The sequence below is a fragment of the Anastrepha ludens genome, chromosome 4, assembly GCF_028408465.1.
Source record: "Anastrepha ludens isolate Willacy chromosome 4, idAnaLude1.1, whole genome shotgun sequence".
Classification (NCBI taxonomy): Eukaryota; Metazoa; Arthropoda; class Insecta; order Diptera; family Tephritidae; genus Anastrepha; species Anastrepha ludens.
This window is the reverse complement of record NC_071500.1, coordinates 80,684,415-80,704,911: the sequence shown is the minus strand read 5'-3', so window position 1 is coordinate 80,704,911 and position 20,497 is coordinate 80,684,415. Positions and strand designations below refer to the sequence as shown.

Sequence of the window (20,497 nt, the reverse complement as noted above, 5' to 3'; positions counted from 1 at the left end):
ATTACCAATTATGACTACTGGGCCAATGCTAGTATAAGTATAATGAATAAGTATACAACTTTTTGATTGTATGCATTAAATAATACTAAAATAATTGTATACAGAACCATGAGTTTTGAGTTTAATCAATTCCGATGGTTGTCATGCGTTCATTATGTAACTGTTGCCTAATTCATCAATCAAGTTCCATTCGGAATAAATTGTTTGTATTTAGCGAAATCGTCGTTAAGCCAAGTACTATACATACTCAGCTGCCAACAGCAGTAAACTAACATGAAACAAAAAACATTCTAAATGCGCTCACTCATGTCGCCCGCCCACGCAGGCAAAACATTTCTCGCATTCACTTGTGGGAATAATAATGGCAGCGATGACATTTGCCTACCATTGGTGCTACAAAAAAGAAAAAAAAAAAACGCCTATTCGACGATTAGTGGCAATGTATGCATGTACGAGTATACTAACTAGTGATGAACGGGGGTAAACTGTTCACATCGAGTTTGGACAGCCTGCTGTTGGACGCAAGTGAGACGGAATTCTCATTTGTGTGTTTGTGTCCGAATTTATGACATTTCGGGAGTGGCAATATGCGCACTATCCTACCTTAATTTTTTCGATTTGTATAGCATTTTCCGCAATCCTATGCTCATCTCTCATGCCAATGATTAGCCTGTAGCAGTTCATGCAAGTGCGGTTAGACCCTACATGTTAGTGCGTCGATATTTACCCGCACAACAAATAATGGACAGTGCAAAGTGGAAAATGCGAAATGTGGACAAAGTGTCAATGAATTTGCGAAATGAAATGCTGTACTGTGGGATGTTTTCAAACTACAAATATAAGAAGGATAATTTATAATAATGAATTCAATAATGAATCTTTAAACAGGAGGGCATATACATTTTTTGATGTTTTGGGTATTGCTTTTTGCCTTTGTCTTTACGTTGAAATGGAGTTAATTAACGACAGGTTATCCTCATACGGGAATTCAGTTCTATCATTAAATCCTTCGTAGTACGTTACTCATAGATTCTACGAAAAATGCATCACTGAGTTCGAATGGCTACATAGTAAATTCGAAATTCGTAGAGTGGCATCACAGAATTAATTTTTTGCGGTATTTTGTATAAATTTCAAAGCATTTGTTACAAATTCTTTTGGATGCTTGAGAAAAGTTTCGAAATAAAATTGAGAAGTAATAACCATTTTTATTTTACCAATTCATAAAAATATGGTAATTTAGAAAATGTGAATACAAATTGTACAAAAACGTGTTTTTATGTGCTCACAAGTGATTTTTTGTCTAAAGCCAATATTTTAATAAGACATCACTAAGGTTGCTTGAATTATTACAACAAAATCCGGAATTCAGACTGGGTTATCCGATGATCAGAATTGCAATGGACAGCGAGTAGCGGCATGACGGGTAGCCGCTGTCAAAATTAGAACACATTAAATAGCATGAAATTGCACAGAAATGCGGCTGCGACGGATTTCTTGCCGTCGGTTATTTTGACGCCTTTCTGACGCCTTTGACGCTTTTCTGATCACTTGATGACAATTTGTTTGCTCACGAGCAATAGCAGGCAAATAAAAAGCTCGATTTGTACAAGAAAATCCGCAAAATATAAATATTTTAGAGAGAAATTTTTTCTAAGAAAGAGCTTCAACGAGTTGCTTCACAAATATTGCAAACGAAAAGATTTCACTATAAAATTAATTTTATTGTAATTACAAAACGTTAGCTCAAAATCGGCCTGTTGCAATGGTGTTTTCCAAACGAATTTTCCGACGGAAGTGGATTAGCTGATTACCACCCGTCAACCCGTTACCAGCTGTACCGCTGTAATTCTGTTTCGGGCCCTCCAGTGGAGAGGGAAAAGATTTTAGAAAAATATTGCAGAGGAGCCTAACGTCAATTTTCTTAACAAAGTGCCATCCATTTTCGAAGGGTTAAAAGGCATCTCTTAATATTTTCGGCTAATTTGAAGTATTGTATATTATGTTGCTTTTCTTCAGTCGGAAATATTCTTACCGTATTCCAATGTTACTCATTTCGCTCAGAAGAAAGCGAAAATAATTGCAAATAACAGTAATGAAATAAGTTTTTATCCAAATATTTGTTTGCTTGCTCTGAGTAAGTTGGCACTTGAGTTACGCGGCACTTTTTTAAATTCACTTCGATTCTTCGATTTTTTTTTAATTTTTGTTAATCACGTTTTGTTTTGGGGTTCATAATAATTTTTATTTTTTCTGTTTCGCTAACGACAAAAAAAATGGTATAATTGTTAAGATTTTTTTTTTAATTAATTAAATGCTTTATTTTACTGGTCAGATTTTATATGTGTTAAAAAATATTTAGTTGAAAGTTTCGGTGTACTTTTTGTCCCTTTGTGATGAATCACGGGCCAGTTTGACTTCCATTCGTAATTCAAAGAACGTAGGTTCGAGTTTCTGTAAAACATCAAAATGAAGAAAAAGTTTTTAACAGCTCTGAGTGTATTTCTGCCATGAAAAAGCTTCTCATTAAAAAATATCTGGCGTTCGGAGTTGGTATGAAACTGCAGGCCCCTCCATTTGTGGAAGAACATCAAGACGTACAACACAAATAGGAGGAGGAGCTCGGCCAAAAACCCAAAGAGGGAGAGGTGAAGCTACTATCACATGTGCCCACATACATACTTTGTTTGGAAACTGGTATGCAAGAAAATCACTTGTTTACTTTAGAACTACTCCTTAAGTATATGCACAGAATTTTGTTTGTGTACTCAGAAAAGCGGCTGACACATTATCTGTCCAAAATTGTTACAAAGAAAGAAGTCTTCTGAATTATCGATTTAAAGAACTTATTTAGTAAAAAAGATGTCATCTGGCGAATAGATAACATCCAATCTGAAATCTGGAAAGAAGATGCAAAACTGCTTTTAACAAACCACTACCAGGCAAGGATGAATGTGTATGTACAAAAAGTCTTAGGTACTAGTAGAATATATAAAGAATTAGACTGGTCAAAAAGTCAGGTATATTTAAAAAAATGCGGCATAGAATCAAGCATGTGGATAATGAGGGCTAGAGCTGATATGGTAATTTTAAATAACAACAGATTATACTCAGAAAATAAAACTTATTCAATGTGTACTTTAGACGAGCTTGAGAAAATAGCACATTTCAATATTAAGAGAATATAGAAAAACGTTTTTCGGAAAATTTACCTTAAATAATTACAACTGATTGAGATTATCAATGGGGAAATTGATCATTGGGATAAACTTTTGCGTTTTATTAAATATGCCTTTAGATAGAGAGATTACTTAATAAAAGCGTTTAATTGGTTTTAAAAATCGAAAACCGGATGATTGCTTTGCATGAAAAATAAATCGACATATGGCTCGTGCCATTGTCGTTAAATTATTGTAAATATTTGTTTTCCTAATACTAAAATAAGTAATTATTAAATTTTGTATATTTTACTTTTATTTGCATTAGATACTACTCCTACTACTCCATATATTGTGGTGAACCTTACAGTGCTCCAAGCGCAGAATTTCTATCAAATAAAACTGAACGCAAAGCGTTAAGTTAAAAATAGTTATTGGAATTAGCTCCTCCAGACAACAAATTTTTCAATCGTGTTTTGCGAAAAACTGAAAGTATTTATTATCTTAAAATAAATTCCATATTAATATTCATGCTTAAATGAATATAGAAAATTTTTTTTGAAATAAATAAAACACAAAATGGCGACGCTACAGCTGCTCAAACGTGGCTTCTTTAATTTGTGCCGTGTAATGTAGAGCGTCTTGTAATCAACTGAACCAGGTAAACATTCTTCATTAAAATAAATTATTCCGCTTTGCACGTATCTGTTTTTAACGAAAGAAAATTTTTTTAATTTGAAGTGAAAAAGGAAAAAATCACCCTTTTTTTTATAAACGAATTGATCAAAACAGTATTTTTAGTGATAATTAATATACAATTTTAGCTACATGCATAGGCCAATATGTTAAAGAATATCCCTATAAAATTTTAAGTTGATATCTTGATTACTTTTTGAGTTATATTCGCGCAGCGCGGAAAAAACGTATTTCGAGAAAAACGCCTTTAAAGTGTTCGTTCTTACTTATCTTTCGTTCGACGCTCATCACTTCACTGAGTTCATAGGGACTTAATAGGCTTTCTATTAAGCTTAAAACATTGAAAATATGAATGAAATAAATGAATTTTAAAATTTGAAAATCACCTTTTATAATCTTTTGCTCCTTCTAACGGAGATTATGTAAATCAGAAATGGATCACAAAATTCCTTACGGGTCCTTAGCGTGGTTAATGTTTTATGAATACTTTTTAGAATCTATCAACTTATTAAATCTTTCTACATTTGAGTATATTTAATGGGCTAAATTAACACTTTAAAGGAAGTAATGAAAAGGCTCAATATGGAGAGACTTCGGCGTAGTAGTATTTTACTTATTCAACTGAAATAAAAGCGCTCGATAGCTTTTTCTCTCTCTTAGCACTACAATCAAGCGCACATACTTTCATGCCCATTACATTTTTATTATCGTATTTACTTTATTATCAATGAAACACACTGTGCGTACATAGGTTGATTTTCTACCGGAACTAATTTTGTTTGAATAAGTGTGGTTACGACGTCGCAAGGGATTTTATTGGCGCAATATGGCTTTATCGAAACCGCAACTAGCAATATTCAACACATAATTTTCTCATCGAACACAATCCCTTTAATGAGTGTTTGTGTTTTTGACACGTTGAAATTTGTGTGGCATGCGCTAGCATTGCGGCTTTGCATCGCTGCCATCGACTGAGAATGACAATTACAACAAGTTTTTGCATTGAAATTTATTATAGAAATTATACATATATATAGTTGGCCCTATTACAACATAATAAAGTCGGTTTTTGTAAATATACTGATGAAGCTACCTATGTATCATATATACTTAATCATGTACGAGTATATACTTTTTTTGCATGATAAAGTAATAATTTGTCCTTGAAAACATAAAAACCGTCATTACCAAAATCAACTTCTAAAATATTTTTTGCTGGTGAAAGGAATTACTCAAGAAGTCAAGTAGTTAATTTTTAATTTCTAATTTCTCCGAACAAATTCTGGGAAAATAGTTGTGTATGTGCGTCATAATTGAATGCCTAAAGTCGCTCTAGTGGTATCTCTGTTTCTTAACCAATTTTTCTGAAAATGCACGCGACCATCCACATCTGTGTGCTTCAAGCAAATTGCAGCACAAATTGTGTTGAATGTGACTTGTTTTCGTAGACACTGAAATGCTGATTATGTGGCAGACCGCTACGCATATGTAGATTTATGCAAGTTGCCTGAAGCTCACGACATTCGGGTGTGACGTAAAAAAAAAATGATTTCGAGTGATGAAAATCTTTATTTTAATCTTTACGCGATGCATTGTTTGTCTGTTTGTAATTTTGCGACACTTTGTATAAACTGAATTCGCTCATAGCTGTTAACTAAAATTTCGATTTTCAATTTGTTTTCATTGAACGTGAATTTGGTGAAATTCAATTATCTTCTTTATCATATTTATATTCTTAAGGAGATATTAAAATACATAATTTAGCATTTAATTTCTGTCGCTATTACCATAATCTCTTACATTACTTAATCAAAATATGAGGTTTTCTGACAAACTCTTTCGATAAACTCATTTGGTTTCATTGGCTAATCGTAATAATTAAATTATTTGCAATACTTAATATCAACTTTATTCGTTTGTGTGACAGACAGATGTACAATTTTACACGATAGACTAACAATTTAAAATTATGGAATCTTATTATGGAAATGGTTGATCCTTAAGAAAAACACATCGCAAAATTTGTGATTTTATAGTTCGAATGAGTCGACTATGCAAAGCTTAGTGACAAAATTTCAAGAAACGGTTTCTGCTGAGATAGAAATAGAAAAATGACTGGCAGACAAAAAAAAACCGGACGTTCTGTTGACAATAATACTGCTGTGGCGCAAAGTGTTGCTGAACAACCTTCAACATCGATATCTCAACGTTCTCTACAATTAGGCTTTCATGAATCGGTGGTTTGACAGATTTTACCCGTAGACGTGCTCGTGGCAGACATATAAATTATATACTTTGTCAAATATAATTGTTAAGAACCGTATTTTGATGAAAAATAGTTAAACCTGAAAGAGACAAAATTTGTACATGTTTTCTTTTAAAACCACTACAGCGTCTTTTGATGTGCCCCATATTTACTTCGATTGCTTTGTTCATTAATTCATACTTTCCGCCACCGTTACGCCATTTTCGTAATTCAGGCTCTTTCGAGTGGCACTCAGGACATTTTATTCCCAACTAATTAGAAATTCATTAGTTGCACGCACACAAGTGTGCCCCAAATTTATTAATCAGTGGTAAATATTAACACTCAAGTGACTAGTAAGCAAAAATAAAATTATATACTCGTACCTACCATACTTGAGTAGCTGAAACACAAGGGAGCAATAAATTTGTAGCAACAATAATGGAAAGACATGGTAAGTGCGCGTTGGGGATACAAAAGGGCTCTTTAGTGATTTGTTGAAAGCTTTCCCAAAAGCGTATGAATGTGTGATTGTTCAACATAGAAATACGAGTATTTCCATATGCCCAAGTGCATACATATTTTAGTGTAGGTATGTGTGGTTGCGTCTTTAATAAATTTGATCCTTCAGATATTGCCGTATTAGGAACTTAAGGCGTAGTAAATGCTCGTATAATGGGTATTTTTAGTACAGGGTGCTTTATTTTTTTGACACAGAACAATAATAGTATTGGGGGAGGAACGTTTAATTTTGATTTAATTTAATTTTAATAGGATTTACTTTAAGACATTCTTGTCTGAGAATGCTCTTAGTGAGAATGCTCTAGAGAGATTTTGTCTGAGAATGCTCTTAGTGAAAGTTTTTGGCGAATAGCTTTCTAGAACATTTTAATTCTCACTTCTGTTAAGTGTTTGGCCGAGCTCCTCCTCCTATTTGTGGCGAGAGTCTTAATGTTATTCCACAAATGTAGGGACCTACAGTTCTAAGCAGACTCAGAATGGCAAATGGTTTTTATGAGAAGCTTTTTCATGGCAGAAATACACTCAGAGGTTTGCCATTGCCCTCCGAGGGGCGACTGTTATTAGAAAAAAACTTTTTCTTTTAGTTGATGTTTGTTTATGGGGGAAAATATCGTTCAATGGCTTGAAAAGTGTTATGAGGACTCCGTTTTATCAGAAACAACAATAAAACGAGGGTTTGCTGACTTGAAACGTGGTCGTAGAGGCATCGATGATGCCCTACAGAGTGGACGTCCAAATGAGGCAGTAACAGCAGAAAATACAAAAAAAAATCTACAAAATTGTTTTAAATGTTCGACACGCGAATTTTCGGGAGTTAACAGACATCGTAAAGATATCAAAAGAACGTGTTGGCTTTATATGAGTGTTGGCATGAGTATTTTACTATGAGAAAGCTTTGTTCAAAGTGGGTGCCGCGTTTGCTCCTTGTTGACCAAGCACATGAATATGTTGATGATGGCTAAACTACATGAATTGAACTTCGAATTACTCTCACACCTATCGTATTTGCCAGATTTGGTTCCCACCGACTACTGGCTGTTACAGACCCAAACAAAAATGCTCGGCGGTAAGAAATTTCGCTCGAATGAAGAGGTTATCGCAGAAACTGGAAGATTCTTTATGTTATGTTTCTCCGATTAAAATTATTTCGTGTGTTATTTGAAAAATGCTTCTATAGTTTACTACTGAAGCTCTTAAATTTTAAATTAGTCGTCTAGTTGTTGTATAATGCAGGTGGCGATCCAGCTCTGTTTGAGAGAGTGGGGATTGGGGATGGAGAGGAACGTAGAGATGAGCTCGTTTATTGTTGTATTTATTTCAGTTTTATTGCTCGAGAGTTTGTTAGTACACATAAAGATAACGGGGTTAACTACCGTTTCTTAAATTCAATAAGATTTCCGGCTCGGGATATTCTCGGAAAAAGTCCAAGTTGGTTTGTTCGTGTGAATTTAAACTCACGTTGCTTTTAAAAAAAATAATTGCTGCTAGCGCGATGCTGTCCGAATGGACATAGTACGAATGGTAAGAACGAGCGCCGTTTCTTTTGGCCCCATGTCTATTTACTGTTAAACTAATAGTAAGCAGAGACGTACCTATATACACAACAAGGCAAATATAGAAAATTTATGGTTTATTTTTTATCACATAGCGTACGCTAAAATATGTACTACTAGTTGCTGAATTCAAAAAATTAACTTACAGTGGCTCACAGAAGTATTTTGCATAATAGCGCGTATGTACAAATTTAAGATTTTGTATGTACTAAGTATCCGAAAATAAAAATGTTAATACTTACACGCATTATTGAGCACTGTCTTAGCAATTGGGCTACACATCATGCACAAAAATTGTACCGTTAGGTGCATATAACAAAAAACGTGCGTAGCAATGAAAATGTGTGCTCACAAAAGTATTTTGCTTATTGTTTATAGATACCGTTACTGGACGCAGTTCAGTTACTTTTTCTGTTTTCGCTGAAGTTGTGGCTAAAGTGCGTATTATAATCAATTTTATTTGTAATTGAGTTCATTTCGTTTGTAATTGTGGTACTGTGCATATCGGAAATGCCAAAGGGTAAAGAACTAACTACAGCTGAAAAAAAAATTATTTTACATCTCCATAATGAAGGAAAATCTACGAAATATATTTGCAATATGTTTAGTCAATGCCGCCAAACGATAGCAAATGTAATAAAACGGTGTAAAGAACGCGGTAATTTAGAAAATTTAACCCGTTTTGGTCGACCAAAGTTGCTAACTGAGAGAGAAGAACGCCAAATATTGAAAGAAAATCGCAAAAACCCACATTTATCAGCCCCAAAAATCAATGACAAAATAAAAGCAACCTTTCGGATTGAAGTATCCGATGAGACAGTGCGCAGAGCCCTCAGAAGCAACAATATTCACGGTCGTGCAGCAAGGAAAAAACCACTGATTTCACAAGTCAATAAAGCAAAGCGGCTTTTATTCGCCAACACCTATAAAACCAAAAGTTTTGAGTTTTGGAAACCGTCATATTTATTGATGAAAGCAAATACAACATTTTTGGTCCGGACGGACGTCGTATGGTATGGCGGAAGCCAAATGAAGAGCTGCGATTAAAAAATGTTAAATCCACTGTTAAGCACGGTGGAGGTTCCGTCATGGTGAGGGGTTGTATGTCGGCCCAAGGAGTCGGAAAGCTGGTGTTTATAGATGGAACGATGGATAAACATCTTTATTTGTCTATTCTCAAAGACAACTTACATTCCAGTGCAGAAAAAATGGGAATGTCGTCTAACCACTTTTTGTTTCAACACGACAACGACCCCAAGCATACAGCTCATGATGTCAAAATGTGGATACTTTTTAATACAAAACATTTGCCAACACCTCCCCAAAGTCCCGATATCAACCCCATAGAAAATCTGTGGGCCTATCTCGAAGAAAGAGTGCGAGAATACAAAATTTCGTCAAAAAGTGATCTTAAAGATGTTTTAAAGATGAATTCTATTTTATTTTACTTTTTTTACGTTTACATTGGAACATATTTTTCTTTTAAAGTTTTAATACATTGTTTATGTAGATATAAGGTTTATGTTTAAGAATTTATGAAATAATTAACAAATGAATTTAAAAAATATACAGGAATTGAAGCGTGAACTTATTTGTCTTCTCATGCAAAATACTTTTGTGAGTCACTGTATGCTTATTCAAGCTATTTCATGGAGGTGCACCAACAAAAACATCACAAACATTACTTAGCAATACTAAGTGCCTTCGGATAGGATAATCTTGGTAAACAACATAAATGTAACATTCTAGATACAATTTTAAGAAAGTTTCCAAATGAAATACTAATGCTTGTGCGTTTATAAATCCTCTTAAAGATATAGTATTTTTGTACTAACACATCTGTAGTGCTATTGTCTAAGTTTATTGTCTAATAAATAGTACAAAATAGTGTTTTTGTATAGTGCAAAAGTATTGACGATATCAATTATTGGATAAGAGAAGCATTCTAAAGGATTGACAAAAAATTAAGAATATGAAAGAAGTATTTTAGTGATATGAATATTATATATTCTAGGTTGTTCAATAAGTTTTGAGGTTCGATAAGAGAGGGCGCTGCTACTAGCCTCAATTTTATTTTATGTTGGCGCACTCTTCAGTATTTTCTACAATGGAAAAAATTAAGTATCGTGCAGTGATTGAATTTTTATTTTTGCAAGGCTTACAAGCAAAGCAAATTTATGAACGAACGTTGAAAGTGTATAAAGACTTTTCGACATCAACTGGTACAGTGAAAAGGTGAGTTGCTGAATTTAAAAGTGGTTGGTCAAACCTTGAAGTTGATCCACGTCAAGAACGTCCAAAAACAGCAACAACACTAGAAATCGTAGAGAAAGTACAGGAAAAAATACAGGATAGGTATTGGAATATCATCGAGTGACTGAAGTAATGTGTTTCAGAAAGCTGTGTGCAAAATGGGTGCCACATTCGCTAATAATGGAACAAAACCACATTCGAATGATACTTTCTCACCAATATTTAGAGCATTTTCGAGAGATAAAGTGGATTTTGTGCATCGATTAATCACTATGGAGGAGACTTGGTTCTATCACTATGATCCTAAATCAAAGCAAAGGCTAAAGAGTGGTGTAAACCTGGTTCTTCGGCTGCGAAACGAGTTAGTGCCCAGAAATAGGCCAAGAAGGTCTTGGCATCAGCTTTTTGGGATGTTTGAATTACTTGCAAACTGGTAAAGCAATGAAGTCTGAATATTATGGTAACCTTTTAGACTAACTGAAGGAATAAATTCGAGAAAAAAGAACCAGTTTGCAGAAGAAAATTATTATTATTATTATTTTTCATCAGGTCAATGCATTGTGTCATAGGAGCATTTTGACAATGGCTAAAATCAATGAATTAAAGTTCAAATTGCTGGAGTATCCAACGTATTCATCAGATTTGACCCCTAACAACTTCCATCTGTTTGCAAACCTAAACAAATTCATGCGTAGAAAGCGTTTTTCATCAAATGATGACGTCATAACAGCATATTTTGCAGCCTTTCCAGATTCTCACTTCAGGGATGGAATTTATAAATTGGAGTCCCGTTGGAACAGGTTCATTGAAGTTTAAGGGAACTTTACTGAATAATAAATTGTATTTAAAATCATAAAGTTATGATTTTATTATCGAACTGCAACATTTGTTGAACAAACCAGTATTAAAGGACTAATAAACAAGGCTAAATTTGGTCCGGCCTATTAGTAAAATTGGGGCTGGTTCTTAAGTTTGGGAACTAAACAAAGTCATAGTGAGTGAGTGCTATAACTTGTAATATTAGACGGACGGACAAAAATTTACTGTTAACATAAAAAAGTGGCCGTGTTTTTTATCCGATCTATATAATATTAAATCAAATCCGAATTAAGGGAGGAGCAATATGTGTACCAAGCTGGGGAGAGTTTTATCAAGTCACTGCTTCTTTCTTTAGATTAATCATTTGTGTCGAATTTGAGTAGTTTTGCTTCATTTATAAGCGAGGTATCACGTTTTTGCTATTTTCATACCAAACTACCTTGGATAAAAAGTAAAACAGTACGAGTGCAATTTAGAAGAAATTTTTTGTTTTCATTGCCTGGTTAAATAAATATAAATTTCATTTTATATGTGTTGCTCGTCTTTTACGATAAGTTTCTTTGCTTAACATCTCTTCATTTCCCTAACTGCAAAACTGTGTTCTTAATTGATTGAGTGTGTATTTTATTGTTGTTACTCTCACAATTTACCAACAAATCAGTGCTCAACTAAAAATTCCTGATGCTCCAGTATTGTAACTTTACGTGTGTGTATTGACAATATCGAATTTGTATGTATGCACGTTTCCTCGCACTGTTATTAACATTACATCGAATAAGCTACTGTTTGCCTTGTTGTTGCTATATCGATGCAATTGTTTACTGCATGAATTCGAAGTAAATGTCCGCAAAATTTATATGTATGTATGAACGGATGAGTAACTTATTTAGATATACATACGTTGATATATTTACATTACAAGTAAAAGGAAATTTCCTCAGTGCATTGTTTGTTGGTTTGTGGTTATATTGTATTGATTCATACGTACATATATGTATATGTAGGTATATTTACCTCGCACTTCATGCTAGTAAATGCTTTTGTGCTGAAAGTGAAAAAATTGCAGTTGCAATTGAATTGCAACATTTGTCTCACTTTTACATTTGCCCATTATTCTGTTTATTGGTATTTCTGTTTATGCCAGCTGCGTTGGATTGTGTTAGCGCAGAAGTTATTCTAGTAATTTTTTAGAGGGAATTTCCTTTATTCTTTGACATTGATGTATTGACTGGTTTTACACGACTTTTATAGATTTGATTTCCTTGTAGATTTGTAAGGTCGCGCTATTATTTCAGAATACATTATGTTCGCTGTAACAGTGTGCGACTGTACAATGTTTTTCAAAAATTCAAAAATTTATTACATGTCAAAAGTGATAATAGTACATACATATGCACATTAGGGTGGGCCAATTTATATGGAGCGCTTTTCTTGACATAGCTCATAGGAGATTCGGATTCTTTAGAACAATATGGGAAAAAAATTCCAATAGAGTCTCCAGAGGAGAGTTTTGTGAAAAAATTTTGGCGCGATATGCGATAAAGGCGAGTGGCGCAAATGTTACAATTAAGAACTCGAAAAACTATAATATATAGGCACCCATCTGTGATAAGCACAATCATGATCAACAGATTGAGATGGGCAGGTCACTCATGGGCGGACTAATACGGATAAAATGCCACACACAGAGAAAAAGGGGCCGCCCGCCGCTTAGATGGATTGACGGTGTAGAAGAAGACGCAGGCTTGGGATTTCGAGATTTCGGGCATGGAAACCGAGACAATTGGAAGCATATGCTACAGCAGGCAAAGACCTTACCAGGGTTGTCCAGCCAACAATGACGATGATGATGATGATGATGGCAGATGGTTTTTACAAGTAGCTTTTTCAACACAAACCTATTACAATATTAAAAAATTACATAACATTTGCTTTGCAGCACTATAACGGGTTTCTTGAACCCTTTCTACAAATTTTTACAATATATTTTTTACATTTAAAATTGCGTAACTTTGGCAGCTTTTGTTTAGTAATAGAAACATTATTTAAAAAAAAACTACATAATACAATAATAAAATAAACTCCATTGCAGCTAAACGTTTAATTTTAGCAATAGAAAAGGTGCTGCATAATTTTTGTAAGACTCTTTCTGCGCACAGTAATTTTTTTCAGATTCCGCTGCAGGTCAAGTGACTGTGATTGTGCCAAAAAAGTGCCGATAGCCTTGGTTGCTCGTGCGTTATAATATTTATTCCGAATTAATTTATACTAAATAAATATTAATAATAGTAAATATTGCACAAATGTCTGAAAGGGTTGCAAATGAAGATCTTTTTCTGAGTGGTATTCCCTATAATATGATGGTAAAAATCAGATCATCCGGGGTACAAGCGGCGCACCTGTTTTATGTGCTCCAAGTGCAAAACCCACCAATCGCTCGTGAATAAAATTGATTCTCATGTTTTCACAAAGCATAAACGTAGATTTTATTTTTCTTCCTTATTTTTCTTTAGAAAATTATATTATTTGTAGTTAGTTTTTATGTTTTAGCCAAATTTTTTGTTGCTTAAAAGAAAAATAGGAAATAAAATATAGTATATTATTAGGTGCGCAACTAATTTCCCGCTGTTTGTTAATAGATGCCACCTGCTCACACATCGTTGCTTGTACGCAAATTTTTGGCTAAAAACAACACACTAATGATACCACAGCCACCGTATTCCCCAGATCTGGCCCCATGTGACTTTTTCTTGTCTCCGAAACTGAAGGGGCCCATGAAAGGACGACGCTATGCTACGATTGACGAGATAAAGACGGCATCGAAGGAGGAGCTGAACAAGATAAAAAAAAAAATCATTTTTTGAAGTGCTTCGAAGATTTAAAAAAAACGTTAGCACAAGTGCATAATTTCTCATGGGTATTACTTTGAAGGGGCCAAAATAGATATTAATGAATAAATAACTAATTTTTGAAAAAACATAAAATTCGCGATACTTTTTGAACACACCTCGTATTTTCTCTCAATAGAGACTCCCGGTATTAGTTTGTCATTAGGTGGCAAAAAAAAGGGACTTCTCTGAATGGTTCTCTTATTTCTCTTCTTTGAAATGGTTCTCTATGTTATGATAGGCGCCTATTCCTGTGCTTCTTTGAATGCTGTTTAACATAGAACCCGTGCTTTGACTATAGAGATTTACATGCATGATCGTTTAGCGGGTTGTTTGGCCGATATCCTCCTCCAATTTCAGGTATGTGTTTTGATATTGATCCACAAATGGCGGGGTTTTTTATGGGAAACCTTCTCGATTTAGAAATACTCCCTTTCTATCAGTTGATGTTTCATGCCCACAGTGGGTTTCCAACCCGAGCTCGAATTTCATAAAATCGTAGTCAGGCACAAATGCCTACGGCTTTTCATATAGTAGGTTATTTAATAAGAACGACTTTTCCGTTTCATCTAACTCAAAGTCAAAAAAGGAAATAATGGAAAACTTGGTAGTCAATGAGGTTGAAAAGATGAGGTACCTCAAAAGTTAACGTGCAGCTTGTTCTATACGTTAGTTGTGTAGATATTACTTTGATGCTTGCCAGGTTGAAAGCGTATAGTAACGGGTGATTTTTTAGCTTTTATTTTTTTAAAAAGTTGGTTTATACAGCTGACGCACGTTTCGTATTTTGTTTCACTGTCAAACATCTTCAGTTTAGTCTATAATTTAACCATGAATCATCCTACAAACGAACAACGCTTGCAAATCATTGAATTTTATTATAAAAATGCGTGTTCTGTTAAGAAAGTTTATCGCGCGCTTCTTCCATTTTATGGTCAGTTTAATCGACCCACTGAAGCGGCTATTCGACCTATTGTGACTAAATTTAGAACCAAATTTACATTATTGGACATCAAACCACCAACACGCTTATGTAGAGTGCGAAATGAAGAAAATATTGTAGCTGTATCGGCCAGTGTTAATGATGACCATCAATTATCGATTAGTCGCTGTTCAGAGCAATTGGACCTCTGTTACTCAACAATGTGGAAAATTTTGCGAAAGGATTTAGGTGTGAAGCCTTTCAAAATACAGCTGGTGCAAGAATTGAAGCCGAACGACATACCGCAACTGCGAATCGTAACGTAACTCTGAATGTTGAGCGCTACCGTGAAATGATATCCAGTTTTGTTTTGCACAAAATGCAAGAGCTTTACTTGCATGACATGTGGTTTCAGCAAGACGGTGCCACATGCCACACAGCACGCGTAACAATCGACTTGTTGAGGGGCGAGTTCGGTGAACATTTTATTTAACGTTCGGGACCTGTCAATTGCCCATGTTAAAGCATGCATTTTTTGAATTTTACGTGTATTTTTTTGCAAAACTTTCCTATAGTAGCCTGTAACAAAAGCTGTAGCAAAGCACATGCTTTAAAGGAATATAAAGCCCGCTGTAATGCACAACGGGTATCAACGAATTAATTCTATGTCAAATGATTTAGGGCAGACGTATAGGTCAGACATATGTATACTTATATGTACTTATGTACTTGTATGTACGAGTGCCTCTTTGACTTACCGCATCATCATGCACAGCGACTGCTCCTCTTGCAATACACTTTCCAAATACATCATATCCAAGTCGGATACAATTGCAGCATTGATCACCATTATTTCGTCTCCCTTGATAATACCTGTAACGAAGACGTATATACCATAAATATGTGTAACAATTAAAGAAAATAAGAAAAAGGGAATCAGTACGAGTATTGAAATCTAGCATAACGAATAATGCAGAAAAATAGACTTTATTGTATTTGTGTTTATTTATTTATGCTATAACAGTATTTATATACGAGAAGAATGGGACAGTTTGACAGCAGCAGGTATGCAGTATGGAACTGGTGGATAGTTCCACCAAGTAGATACTCGTAAAATGACAAAGGAAATGTATTCTGATATAAAATAGTGAAGTAAGCTATACATATGAATGGACATGCATGTATGTCCACATGTCCATATCTACATGCATTTATGGTTACTATTTCCCTCTTGTGTGATGTTAGTCATATAGAGTACGAGTACAATAGAGTACTGAGAACAGCTTATAAGGGTAAGTAGACATGTAGGTGTGCATGTGGTGTTATCCCTTTTGTTCTGTTGCATTGAATAACAGTTTGTCCTGAAGAAAGACCGACCGGCTGATAATATGTCTTGTAAGTTTCATACATTAGCAAGGCAGATAAATGAACGCTTATTTCTAGTGATGAATTCAAACTGCTATGTAAGCGGAAGGACGCATGAGTGCTTAATATACTATGTATGTAGTATATTTTATGCATACATTTTTGGTGCCGCTATATTGTATAGTGTAATCACCTGCACAGAAGGGAAATCAAAAAGGGAGGTTTCACTACTTTTTAAAAATACTCGAGCTCTAATAAAGGGGTAATTTTAAATGCAAAACTGCGATTTACAGGGAAGGTGTGGAATAATCTTTTTGTGAACTCTTGAGCCATTCAATATCAATTATCAAAGTGGTGAATTTAGAAGTCAGAGTAAACCTCAAATTACAATAGGTAACATAAAAATTCACTAGAGTTTTAGGTATATCTTTCCTCTCAATCTATTAAAAGGCAAATGATATGAGAAATTGAACGCGCTCACTGTACGCATACTCGTACTAAAGCATATAAAATAATCTTCATTTCATCATGATCTCTCCAATAGGATAATAAGAAAGATCCCTGATATGGAGTACTTGAAAGAATCGAAAGTCTTTCCTAATTTCTAAATTTGAATCTATTCAAATCAAATAAAATCAAATCTTCTAAAGCCAAGGCTTCTCAATAAATATCTTAAACAAAACCAACCTTTCTCCCCTCTCTACCTCGGCCCACATTTTCTTTAAGCTAACCGAATAGAATCGTATTTGTTCTAGCAAACATAATGACAAAAAGCCCTGGGAAGTTTTTTGAGTTTTACAAAGCGCTGATCTAGAGAAAAGAAAAGGTATGAATGCAATTTAGAAGACGCTAAATTTATGGCCTTACTGAATAGAGAGGGTTCCATGCATGGTACTGTCATTGGTCATCAAACTCAGATTAATTACAATAATTCAAATATAAATATTTAACTGTCTGTCTGAATCTATATATCGAAATAACGGGAAATTCCTATATTCAAGGCTTGAAACCTATGCAGTGAATTTGGTGGAATCCATGCTGTGGGTAGCATGTTTTACGAGGTGTGGCAGTTAAACAACGATACTCTTGCTGCTGCACAAGAAGTTCCCATGCTCTTAATACCGAAAATCGGCAGCTGTTTAGCATATCTCGCTTGTGTAAATTAATTATTACATATAGTCAGACTTGACTTCATTTCACATAAGAGTGTTTTTTGTTAAGCCTGAGAAATGTAAAGTGTAATAATAGGGCAACGTACTTTTATGAAATTTCAAACGCAACTAGGAAAAACTGTTACTTAAACTGAGTCTGAGTCAAGTTATTACTCACTACTCCCACCTTCACTCCTCACGTTACTGAGCACCGTGAAGGAATAAGAATACAAATTAAATTAGTTCTTTAAAAAGTCAATGTCACATAGCTTTAAGGGGGAACGCCACTGTGAAAATTCAAAAAAATCGATTTTTTTTGCATAAATTGTTAGTATAACTACTCAAGAAAATGTGGTAAAAATTTTAAAGCAAAATTCGTTTTGTTCCCGATTCTATGTGCACTTAAGTGAGCGCCCGACGGCTCGGCCCCGTAGCGCTTACGAAACGATGCTTTATTTCAAACGCGTTTGTCTCGAACCGACTTTTTTTGATACGGTGGCACCGATTTCTCGAAGACTAATGAACCGATTTTAATTTTCTTTTTTTCAAAATCTTTGTTATCGCCGAAATTCAAATCACCACCATTTTGTTAGAAAAAAAAAAGAAACGGCTACGTACAACGATAGCCACTATTGTGTAGATTAATAAAATTTTTTGGTTTGTGATTTCAGATGATTATTCATTGCTGTATCGCTGCCACCAGATGACGACATTTTTTTTTAATTCGTTACGTTTATTTACATAAACTTATTTATATTTATTTAATATTTTTTAATAAAAATTTACATCGACATAGTTTAATACATACACATATAATAAATTGCCGTTTGTCCGAACCTCGAATAATCATTCCTACTTACAAAAAAAAAGAGGTTGTCTGTAAAGTCGGTTTACTGACGATAGTTTAACGAAACTAACTAACTTTTTCTATCATCGTCCTATTCTCAACAGAGAAATGGTTCATTACCATGCACACAGGAAGAAGGCATATGCAAATACAAATACGTGAATTTATATATGTACATATGCGCATATACAATACATACATATATACGCTCACTTAAGTAGGAGAGAGCAAGATGTCGAACGTTGCCGTTCGTTTGCTTTGTTTGCTTTGTCGTTCGTTCCGCGCTTTCGCTTGCAGTTCATTCAAGGTAACGGCAATGAGCAAGGTACCGACAAATGAGCAAGGTAACGGCAATGAGCAAGGAAACGACAAATGAGCAAGATAACGACAAATGAGCAAGGTAACGATAAATGAGCAAGGTAACGACAAATGAGCAAGGTAACGACACATTTTTTCGAGCGTGCAGCCTGTTAAATCGAATTATAAGACGTTATCACGTCAAAATCCCAAAAATCGACTATTTTTTAACCCTTCACCGTGGCGTTCCCTGCCATTTGAGTCTGCCATTGAGGGAAAAGTGGCTAAATTATGGGCCATGGCGTATTAAAGTGGGTCTTTGACTTGACAATGCTTGATGAGCTGTTCATGTTGGTGAAACCTAATTAAAAAAACTGCAAACGAAGGACTCTGTACACCCGCCACATGACCTATACGAGGTTCTCTCCGATTTTCGCCTGTTTCCCTGGATAACGTAAGGTCTGACTGAAAAGCACTTCCGTGGCACTGTAGTTGATGTTGAATGCATAATAATTAAAGCTAGAGCATCCTTTGCCTTACCCAAAAAGTTTATGATATTCTAAACAGCTAACCTCGAAAACAAAGTTTATGATTTTTAACTCCAACGTAAAATCAGTGCACCTATATAACTGTGAAAAAAGCTTCAAACTTTCATAAATCGCTGCCTTAGAGTCATCCTGCACATGTCGTGGCCCCATAACTTGGTGTCAAATGATGAGTTTCTCACCCGAGGTGGGCAAAGTACAGCTGAAGTTGAGGTTCGCGAACATTAGTGGAGATGGATTGGTCATACTTTGCGAAAATTTGCGACTGATATCACCAGAATCTGCTTAGATTGGAGTCCATAAGGCTCACGCCGTAGAGGTCGACCTAAAGGATCTTGGAGAAAGAGCCTGTACGATGAGTTCACGACAGCTTCGACTGACATGACTACAAATAAAGCTTAAAGCCAGGAATCAATCTCAATGGAATTTATTTGCTTCGGCACTTTGCGCCCCAGCCAGCGCGCTAGCATATAATACTAATAATATTTAAAATATACGAGTATATATAATTATGTAACACTACGTCCACACTAAAGACTTAAATTAAAAAAAAACCGAAGTTCTAGGTTTATAATTCGGGGTACAATAAATAACATCTATAAATATTGAACGACTTACTACTGTGGGCAAAAAGTAAGGTGAATTTGGTTGTAAAATGAAAAATCTTTATTTATTCTTGTAAATCAATTTCATCCCCTTCAAAATAATCCCCTCTCGATGAAATACGCTTATGCCAACGATTTTTCCGATCCCCGAAACATGCCAAATAGTCCATTTCCGGTATATCCATCAGCATCTTCTTCGATTCAGCTTTTATCTCCTCAATCGACTCGAAACGTGTTCCCCGGAGTGGTCTTTTGAGTTTTGGGAATAGTCAGAAGTCACACGGAGCCAAATCAGGCGAATACGGTGGTTGCGGAACGACATGCGCGGAATATTTGGCGAAATGGTTACGAAGAACGAATGCAGTGTGAGACGGTACATTATCGTGATGCAAACACCAAAAGTTGTTGGCCCATAATTCTGGTCTTTTTAGACGAATTGCTTCACGTAAACGACGCATACTCGTAACGCTCAAATAATATTCCTTATTAACAGTTTGGCCAGGTGGAAGGAATTCATAGTGCACCACACCACGAAAATCGAAAAAAACTGTCATCATGACCTTTATTTTTGAACGACTTTGACGTGCTCTTTTCGGTCTGGCCTCGACTTGATTGGTCGGTTGTTTCAGGG

The 20,497-nt window shown here is 35.0% G+C and overlaps 1 protein-coding gene across 1 annotated transcript in view; it reads right to left on the bottom strand.

The window, feature by feature from the left end:
* Positions 1-20,497, bottom strand: part of LOC128861886 (protein still life, isoforms C/SIF type 2) — a 418,993-nt gene that overhangs the window by 106,120 nt on the left and 292,376 nt on the right. Inside the window, exon 10 of the mRNA XM_054100262.1 lies at positions 15,815-15,929. Within this exon, the coding sequence (XP_053956237.1) occupies positions 15,815-15,929 (115 nt within the window). The remainder of the gene's footprint in view (positions 1-15,814; positions 15,930-20,497) is intronic.